Below are 10,810 nucleotides of genomic sequence, written 5' to 3' on the forward strand. Positions count from 1 at the left end.
GTTCTCCTGCTCTCCAGGCAGACTCTGCTCTCCACGGGGTTTGGGGCTTCCACTTCCCTGCCGGTTCCTGCTCCCCTGGGCGCTCTCTGCTCTGGGAGGAGGAACCGCAGCCATCCTCACCTGTGAATGAGTCCTAGCACCTGCCGGGCCTCACCTTGTTCTTGGCGAGCACGTTGGCTCCTGCTTTAACGAGCAGCTTGACTGACTGGCTGAACCCGTGCCAGGATGCTTCGTGCAGGGCCGTGTTCCCGTCCTGAGGAACACAGAGAGAGAGAGCACGTCACCACAGCCTCATTCGCCTCAGTAAAGTCCATACATCAGAGTGAGTTTTCAGGGCACCCCACAGGCCTTCCCACTGGGGTTTCTCGTTGGAATCACAGAGCCCAGAAAATGAGGCAAGTGGCTAGTTCCTCCATTCTCCCAGAAACAGCACATAACAAGGACCATTCTAGATGCATTCTAGATTCGTGATGTACAATGGATGCCTTAGGCGTTGGGGCTTAAGTCTCTTTGGGACCCCTGTTGAGAAAGGCAGTCGCATTGAACAGAACGCAACACCAGGACTAATGTCCATTCCTTCCCACCTCCATCACCCCTTGGGCTCTGCTCTGCTCCTGGCCCCAGAGAGAATCCTGCAAAGATCAGGCAAATACAGAGTCCAGCTTCATGAATTCCAGGGCCCAAGAACCAGATAGGTAGATTACGCCTTCCTTTTTCTTTCCCAGATTCTAATTTTACCCAACTTAATCCAGAAGCCTCAGGGCCCCAAAGAACTGAGCAGGCACTGTGAAAACAGTGATTTGTGAAAAAGATAAATAAGTGTCTCATATAGGCGGCTTTTAAATAAAAACCAACTGATTAAAGATAGCTTGCATTTGCTATATATATATATATATATATATATAGCAAATGTCAGAATTATACAAATATAAATAAGCAGTATGTAATTCTTTATCATTTGCTATTTCACAAGAAAAGGTTGGTGTAAAAGACATTCTAGGTAAGAAGTATGCATCTCTAATCTAAACTTTTTAAAACACCTTTAATACCACCTTCTTCTTGCCTATTCAAAGATATCAGAATATAGAAATAAAAGAGATATTAGAAATGTTGTCTATTCCTCTCAAGAGATGCAAACACTGAGACTCAAAGAGAAGTTTATGAAAACACTAAAACCCAAGGAGAGATTCAAAAATAGATAGCCTCAAACACATATATAGATTAAAGGTTGAAAATCAATGATTTAAGCATACATATTAAAAAGTTTAAAAAGGACACACTAAACCCAAGAAAACAACAGGAAGGATACAATAAAGATAAAATCAGAAATATTGAAAGAGAAAAGAAAAATACAAAAGAGATTCAACTATGACAAAAATTGGTTGCTTGAACACACCAATAATATTGGCAAAATTGATCATGAAGAAAAGAGAGAAGGCAAATAACCAATACCAAGAATAAAAATAAAGATATCACTGACTGAGCCAGGGGCATTAAAATATCACAAGATGCCTGGCCAGTGTTGCTCAGTGGTTGAGTATCGACCTATGAACCAGGAGGTCGTGGTTCGATTCCCGGTCAGGGCATATGCTCAGGTTGTGGGCTCGATCCCCAGTAAGGGGGGCGTGCAGGAGGCTGCTGACCAATGATTCTCTCTCATCATAGATGATTCTATCATCCTCTCCCTTCCTCTCTGAAATCAATAAAAATATTTTTTTAAAAAAATCACAAGATGATATTATAAACAACTTTATACCAATAATTAGAAGGAATAATTCCTACAAAAATAAGATGCATCAAAACTTCTTATAACTATTAAAGAAATTAAATCATAAGCAAAAGACCTGTTTACAATGAGTGTGACATACACCCAAGAATAATTATTAAATATCAGTTATATTTCTTTGCCTCCTTTTTTGCTGATTAAGTAACCTCCATAATCTATAATCAGAACTGACTGAGGTAGCTGAGCCTAATATACCTTTCTTTAAAAATATTTTATCCAATATAAAGAAATGGAGAAACTATCCCACTATAAAAAGAGACTCTCATAAAAAGTGACTTCTTTCTGGGGAATAAACTTGAGAACTGATTTCAAGTTCTGAAGTCATTCTTAAGAAAAAGTTGGCCTTCTGCTTAACTATTTTAAAATATAAAATTTAAATTATTTGGTTTTGCTCTAAATTGACATCATATGCTTAAGTGGCAGAAGTATATACATTCATTAAAACTTTCAAACAGTTACATATTTTAAGGGCACTGTTAAACAGTGAAAACTAAACACAATGTAAACAAAATAAAGCAGCACAAATTCTCCTAAGAATGAACAATTGCAATGTTCATAGAATCATCCTTAAACTGTAAAATATGGGTCTTGCCATGGCTCAAAAACTGAAACAGTGATATGTTATAAAAAGTTATTAAGGTGAGAACTAGCAAACTAGTTAAATACTTTGATTCTTTCATTATTTTTCCCAAACTTAAAAAAACACACAAAAAAACTGGTGGAAATGTTTAAAAGGTAAGGGAAAAAATAAGAAGTTTTTCATATTCAGTGAACATGAAAAATTGAAATAATTACAAACAAGAACAGTATTACAGCTCCTTAAATATAGAGATTTTATTTCTTAATCCATTCTATATCTCCTATAACATCTAGCCATTTTGATATAGTATATTCTTTTTTTTCTTATAAGAGTGAGTCAAAAATCCTAGGTTTATATAAGGCATCACTAATACAAAAAAGAACCATGAGAAGATATGGGAATAGGCTAGAAATTTTCTGGAACTATACAGGTGACTTACAGAAGTTTAAAAGTTGAGATAATTTTCCCCTATTAAAATTAGCAAATTGAAATTTGCACATATGCTGATAAATTTATTCCTAAGTATTTCATGTTTTAATGCTATTGTAAATAGTACTTTTACAATTTTATTTCCCTATTGTTCATTTGATTTTTTTTTACATTCACCTTGTATTCTGTGACCCTATTCAATTCACATATTAGTTGATTTTGTGTGTGTGTGTAGATTTCTTAGTATTCTCTATACACACAATCATGTCATCTTTAAAAATAGCCAGTTTTACTTCTTCTACTTGAGCATGTATGCCATTTATTACTTTTTCTTGCTTTATTGCACTGGCAAGGATCTCCAGCATAATGCTGACTGTCCTTGCCTTTTCCAGAATCATAGGAGGAAAGCATTTAGTTTTTCACTGTTAACTATAACTTAGTCATAGGTTTTTCATAGATGTCTCTTATCAGGTTGAAGAAATTTACAGTCTAAATGCTTAAATATATTCATGGCATTATATTACAGTCCTTGTCTGTTAATTTCATTATCTACCATTTTAGGGTCTATTTCTATTAAACAATTTTCTTGCTTCTTTGTATATCTAGCAATTTTCCATTGAATGATTAACATTATGAATACTATGTTGTTGAATATCTGGATTTTATAGTCTTCCTCCACTCAAGGTTAAATTTGTTCAGCTAAGCAGTTAATTTTGTATGAGAAAAATTCATACAAAAGTCATTTTATATGAGAAAAACTTCTAAATAATGTTAAATAGAAAGCATCCTTATTTATTTAAGGCTTATTTTTAAACTCTGCAAGGGTGGCTGTAGAGTAGCTTTTAATGTGAATACCAGGAGTATTTAATGAAGTCCCTGACCATGCAGGAGTTCTGGTTGTTGTTCAGTGCACAGCTATCTCTGGTAGTTGTTCTTTTCCCAGTGCTTGTGAACCTTCCTGTGGTAGAACTAATCTGGTGCCAGTTACTCCTTCAAATCCCAAGAAAGAGGTTTTGACCATTCTTCTATTTTACTTTGGTTCTCTTCTCTTTTGGCCCACTAACTCTGCCTTCTTTTCTTCTACAATTATCTTTTAAGAACACATAATTATTTAGTGAAAGGACCCAAACAAGAAAACAATTATTATAATTCAATCCAATGTTTTTTCCACTACACAATATTTTTTTTTATCTCCTGGGCTTAAAACAATAATAATTTAATCTAGTTTTAAGTTGCTTATTACTTGGTATATTCTTCAATTTCTCTCTCTCCCTCCCTCCTCAGTCTCCTCTATTGATTTGCTTATATTTAATTTTTAAAAGATTTGGAATAGGTTAACTAATAAATCTAAAAACAATTCACGTCTAGAAAATCTATTTGATTAAAAACTATCCCTGAAACAGCATTATGACCACACAAATTTAGGTAAAAAGTGTTTTCAAGGAAGGCAAAGAAACTAACTTATTTCTTCCATATTTTTTAGTTCCTTATCTCATACCTGGGATTCATAGTTTATTGTTTCCCTTGGGGGCTATTTTAGCTTCCTGTTAGAGTGGGATTAACCTCTACATATTTTTCTTCTAATTTAAGAGCCTTTATGTTGATGAAATCTGCAACTAGAATATAAAGTTCATTACTCTCTGTTCACAAAATATCTATTAATTCATGTTTACAAAGTATTAGTCACTTTAAAAATAAATTTTGCCTGGTTTTATTACCTTTTAAGGAAAGGAGAGATAACAGCAGGAGGAACAGAAATGAAACTGGTTCATACTAGTACAGTTCGACTTTAAAAAAGTATTTTTAAGTTGTACTGAGGAAAATTAAATGATTAAATCAGATCTTAAGAGGTATGGGGCTTTTCCTCTTACCTGTGCAGCTGGATATATTCTCGGGGTCTATTGAGCAGATGAAGGAATCTGTCAACAATCTTGTTTTTTCCTACACCCTGTAATTACACAGAAAACATTAAAAAGAGATTTTTTCTCTTTTTTTCTTAACCTCCCCACTACCACCCATGCAGCCCCAGACAGCTGTCAGCCTGCTCTCTATCTATGAATCTCTTTCTTTTGCTTGTTAGTTTATTCTGTTCATTAGATTCCACACATGAGTGAAATCATATGGCACTTGTCTTTCTCTGACGAGCTCATTTCAGAGGAGGAAAACCTATTTCCTCAAAGTTGTACTATTTTACCTATTGTTAATGAAAACAAAACTAGCAAACATACACAGCACAACTTCTATGACATAGGTTTTTTTCTGAATTTACTTCTAAATACACTATTTCTAAACTCTTCTCATTAAAAAAATATATAAGTAATTTTATCCTCCTACATATTGTTTTTTCTCTTCTGTAATTTTATACTGAAGTGTCAACATTACAGCAGAATATTAACTATTTTAGATTTGAAGAATATAATTAAAGGTGATCAAATAAGTGGAAAAACAATGATTTCTTTGAATCAGTTCTTCAGATGCATGGTTTTCAGTTGCAGAAAGAGGTAATACTCAAACATTCACTTTTCCTTTTATCCCCCTTTCTACTTCTTTAAAACTTTGGAAACCTAAAATTATAACCAGGGTTTATTACTAAGTCTCAACAATATGTGTTCTTCCTACAAATGCTCTCATTTCCTTACCACTTACTAATGCTGAGAGTTGCTGTCCTTTTGTAGAAGACAGACAGTTAAAAATGAAATCCACTCCCATGCTATTTCCCCATTTTAAGGGTAAAGGGGGTCAAATATATGGTGAAAGAAGACTTAACTTTTGGTGGTAGGCACACAATGCAATATAAAGATGATGTATCATAGAATTGTACACTTGAAACCTATATAACCTTATTAACCAACTAGAAGCCCATTGCACGAAGATTCACACAATAGGCCTCCCTACCCCTGGCTGCCAGCACCGGTTTTCCTCTAGCACCTGGGACCCAGGCCTTTGGTCCGGCCGCAGTGGAGAAGCCAAGCCTCGAGGCTAGGCTTTTCCCCTCCAGCCACAGCGAGGCTTGGCTTCTCCGCTGCGACTGCAGCGAGGCTTGGCTTTTGTCTTCAGTCTTCACTCCGGCTGGAGCCTTCAGTATTCACTCCATGCCTGCATATGCAAATTAACCACCATCTTTGTTGGGTTAATTTGCATAGTCACTGAATGGCTGGTGGGCATAGCAGAGTGACACCAATTTACATGTTTCTCTTTTATTAGTGTAGATGTCATCCCAATAAATTTAATTTAAAAATAACAATAAATAAATAGTTTTCACTTGGAGGTGGAATACTCCATTAATGAGATGTAAATATTTTAACAATTGATTTGTGTGGAAAGAATAGAAGTGGATTTAAAAAGCTGAGTTCTATATGTTATAGCAATAAATAATACATTGATTTCTCATACTGTGCCAGGCTCTATGTTAAGTATTTTCACATGTTATTTCATTTAATCATCATAACAGTTCCATGAGGTAGGTATTATGATTATTCCAACTTCACAAATCAAGAAACCAAAGCTCAGAAAAGTTAAGCAACATGTTCATGGCTACACAGCTAATCATCATGGAGCTGGGATTCAAATTCAGGCCTGTCTCATTCTGTGGCTCATGCTTTTAGTTTCAACATTATGGATTATATTTCTTTCAATTTGTAATTGGTTTTGGTAACCTGGGTCTTGAATTATCTCTTGCCCAACTTCTAGGAATCCATCCTATAAAAAAGTTAGACAGATAACCAAAAAGTATGGTAGCAAGAACAGAAATTAGACAGGTAAGGGAAAAGTATTGTAGCAATTAATTTTTCTAAAACACAGACCTCCTCAGGTCATTTCTGACTAAACTCTAAAGCTCTTATAGAGCCTTTAAGTAAATGCTAAAAGCATAACCTTGGAAAAACTTTCTGTAAATATCCTGATCAAAATCAAACATCATAGCAGTCTACTCTTTCCAATCATAGTTTTAACCTAAAACAGAAAACCCTCAGGATTACTTTAATTGAATAAATACATACATAGTATCTTATCTTCCCATTTTAAAAGCTATATATACTCATTTTTCTCACTGGGAAATTTAGAAAACAAAGCACTTCCCAATGTGCAACTGCTAAAACAAATCTGCTACCTTTTTTTTGTTGTTGCTGTGCATATTTATGTGTGCTTACTAGTCATTATTCTGTATATACAATCTGTATCCTTCAATAAAAATTAGCATGAAATAGCTTTTACATCATTATTTACTCATTTTGAAGATAATTTAAGAGAGTGAAAATTTTAAAGGGAAAAGGAACCTGTATGATGAGAGATCCTCAAAGCTAGAAATTGTCTCATGACAATGGCACTTATCAATTACTGGTTAGTCTTTTGTGTTCCTCATAACAATGTACTAGAAAAAAGGAGTATAACAGAGGTAGGAGTCAGATGGCCTTTAAGTGCAGGGTTAGGAGAAACAGGGAATATGGTAAGCCCCACAGGCGAAAATCACACTGAGGACTGGAAATAAATGTGCTTTCAGGTTCTGAGAGAAATGTTCAGGGACCATGACTTCAAGGACTTGGAAGTCGGGGACTCTTATGACATCCTCAGGCTTACTATTTTAGTCACCCTGTTTCCTCAGAGAGATTAGCAGTAAAATCCTTTTGACGAAAGGGCTTATGCATTTGTCTTCCTGGACAAGAAGAAAATGCAAAACTTGGAAAACTCTATCCACATCCTGTCAAGGGGGAAAAAGTGCAAGGAGTAGAGTAGAAGAAAAGGGCCAAAGAGGAACGGAAAGCGGGGAGAGTAAATGAGTCTGGGAATGGAATTTTAAGTCCTGGGACTTATAAGTTGAAGGATTGCCACCAAAGAAGAAAAACTTGCAAGCTTGCTGTGTCGGCCCACTGCAAGGCTCACTCAAACATGTTCCTAATCAGCCAACTGTCTTTGTTCACACTGTCTGTTCTGACTAGAAGACCCCATCCTTCCCCATGTATCTGTTATCTTCCACTCACCCCTTGGTGTTCTAATGAAATGTCCCTGCTTCTCTGAAGCTTTGCCCAATTCTTGCTTTGTCTTCTCTCCTTCAAATCTGAAGACCAGGATGGTTCCCTCCTTTGGGTTCCTAAACCACCATCTCTTAGAGCACTCACCACACTGTACCCTAGCAATGTGTCAAGTGTCTCAGCAAGAAGACGCACTCCTTGAGGCCAGGACAGTCCCCCTATTCATGTTCCTATCACTGGTGACTCACATATAAATTTTAATAGGTAATAACTATTACAGTTTGAGGAAAGGAAGAAAAGGAAATGGAAGTCATGCAATCTGCTCTTATTACAGGGGCCAGAAACCTCTTCCAGGGCAGTTCTGCTCCCTTTTATCAAACAAAAAGGAAACTGACATTTACGGAGCCCTTTGCTTTCTGCATACACACCCTTTCAGTGCTTAATTACTTGAATCCTCATGCCAGTCATGTGAGTGGGAGATAATGTACCTATTTTGGAGAGAAGGAAATTTAAATTCTAAGCAGTTAAGAACCTTACACACAATGGGATTTTGAAGGCAAATCCATTCTGACTCAACAACTGGGCTATTTTCTGTTTCCCCATCTTGCCAAACAGAATGTCAGGAGATAGCCGCACTGAACTGATGTCATAGAGTCAAAAATCAGTCAGTCCAAGGCTATAAAAACAGCTTAAAACACAAGTCCGGGAACTCCCTGCATGGTAACTAAGGTTTAGGAGGGGAACGATGAGGAAGTCAAGCTGGATCTTTTCTTGGGTAGTAATATTTTAAATGGACTCCAAGTCCATGGCCAATATTCAACTTTCCCTCATGTCTCTGAAATGCCATAGCTTTGGGCCTTCCTTCCAGTACCCACCCCCCACCCTGCCTTTTATTTATTTTTATTTTTTTGAGGGAACTTTTATTTTATTTTTTAAAATTTCTTTATTAAGGAATTACACACCTTTTATTTATTTTTTTTTTTGAGGGAACTTTTATTTTATTTTTAAAAATTTCTTTATTAAGGTATTACATATGGGTCCTTATCCCCCCATTACCCCCCACCCCTCATCTCCTCACCCCCCTGGTGTCTGTGTCCATTCGTTAGGCTTATACACATGCATGCAAGTCCTTTGGTTGATCTTCCCCCCTTAGAAATAGTTTTAAATCAATGAACTAATTCACCTCTTTGAGTTTGTTTACTAAAAACTCTTTACTAGAATAATCGTAAAAGATAAATAATGTTTTCTGATCATTATCACAGGGATATTTACTGGGATTCTTTTCCAAGATTAAGTTGTAAAAATTTTCCAACACATCCAGTTATCTAAGAAGCTAAAGCTATTGCAAAATAGAAACTAGCAACCATTTTCATTACAATCCATAAGTGAATGAGATCATGTGATATTTAACTTTCGCTGACTGACTTATTTTGCTTAGCATAATGCTCTCCAGTTCCATCTATGCTGTTGCAAATTGTAAGAACTCCTTCTTTTTTATTGCAGGGTAGTATTCCATTGTGTAGATGTACCACTGTTTTTTAATCCACTCATCTGCTGATGGGCACTTAGGCTGTTTCCAAATCTTAGGTATGGTGAATTGTGCTGCTATGAACATAGGGGTGCATATATCCTTTCTGATTGGTGTTTCTAGTTTCTTGAGATATATTCCTAGAAGGGGGATTACTGGGTCAAATGGGAGTTCCTCCCCTAATTCTTTAATGTAGCTTTCATAGAGTTATATCAGTTTGTATAACATTTTGAGATGTTTCTGCATTTTTCCTTTTTAGAAAAGCTACTATATAAATGATATTAACAAATACCAACGGCAATCAAAAATAAAAAAGAAAGCTAATATTACAGTAAAATCACGAGAAATAAATTGCAGCAGCTTTTCTTTAAGCTTAAAATTCCCATCAAATGTTGAACCTTCCAACTTTGCTTAAAACTAGCCTGAAAATATACTTACTATACTATTAGGAAACATGGCCCCTGCTTAATTTCTCTCAGGTGGAGTTTCAACTACTATCTGAGCCCAGATTTGCTCACTTAAATAAAGAGGGCCTAGACAACCTGATCTCTAAATATTATCTAATTCTAGTATTTTTACTCCTATAAATAAGAGATCCCTGATATATGATCAATGGAAATTTATTTTCCAAATTCTCAGTGAACATGCATTACTTACGTAATTAGGAAAAAATAATAATAAAACTGAATAGTAAAGGATCCGAAACATTTGCATAAATGGGTTTCTTCAAAAACAGAGCCAACAAACAGTACCCAGAAGTCAAACTAGAAGACACATTTCAATCACACTGCTATATTTTCATGGCTCTAAAACACACGTATAAAAGCTTCCTATCAAAGTTATAACCTCCTTTTCAAGCAGGAATAATAAAATCCACATTCCTGCAATTTCCCTTTAAAATATCACGTTGCTATAAATGACAAAGATATAATTTTGAGTAGTTTGGTCATTAGGTATGAACAAAACAGCCATGACAGATATTGGGGGTGGGGAGGATCAGTGTGTCTACAAAAACAAAATACAAATTCCAAATAAATGCAAGAAAAATATTCACTAAGAAACACTGGGTGGACAAACTAATTGGTAGAGAGAACATGGCAGAATGGCAAAGAATTTTCAGATTGTACTTCAGGCAAATTCACTAAGCAAGGGGTTTGAGAAGGGACATATAATAATCTACACTAATAAAAGACAAACATGCAAATTGACCGTACCTTCGCTATGCCTTAAGCCACACCCACCAGCCAATCAGAGCAACTATATGCAAATTAACCCAACCAAGATGGCGGCCGGCAGCCACAGAGCTGGAGCAAGCAAGAGGCTTGGTTGCCCAATGATGGAGGAAGCCAAGCTTTCCACCTGCTGAGGCGGCTCTGAGCTCCACTCAAAGCAACAAAGTTTCAATTATAGAAGATAAATAAACCCCAGATACCTGCTTTCAGCAGGACGTGGCCACTGAGCTGGAGCGAGCAGGAGGTGTGGGTTGCCCCTGGCGATGGAGGAAGCCAAGCTTCCCTCCC

The 10,810-nt window shown here is 36.2% G+C and overlaps 1 protein-coding gene across 2 annotated transcripts in view; it reads right to left on the reverse strand.

The window, feature by feature from the left end:
* VWA8 (von Willebrand factor A domain containing 8) overlaps positions 1-10,810 on the reverse strand; it is a 389,233-nt gene that overhangs the window by 215,049 nt on the left and 163,374 nt on the right. For both annotated transcript variants that reach the window (XM_014549735.1, XM_005878642.2), the window contains exon 21: positions 4,667-4,743. In XM_014549735.1, coding sequence (XP_014405221.1) covers positions 4,667-4,743 — 77 coding nt within the window. The remainder of the gene's footprint in view (positions 1-4,666; positions 4,744-10,810) is intronic.

Source organism: Myotis brandtii, unplaced genomic scaffold (assembly GCF_000412655.1).
Source record: "Myotis brandtii unplaced genomic scaffold, ASM41265v1 scaffold569, whole genome shotgun sequence".
Classification (NCBI taxonomy): Eukaryota; Metazoa; Chordata; class Mammalia; order Chiroptera; family Vespertilionidae; genus Myotis; species Myotis brandtii.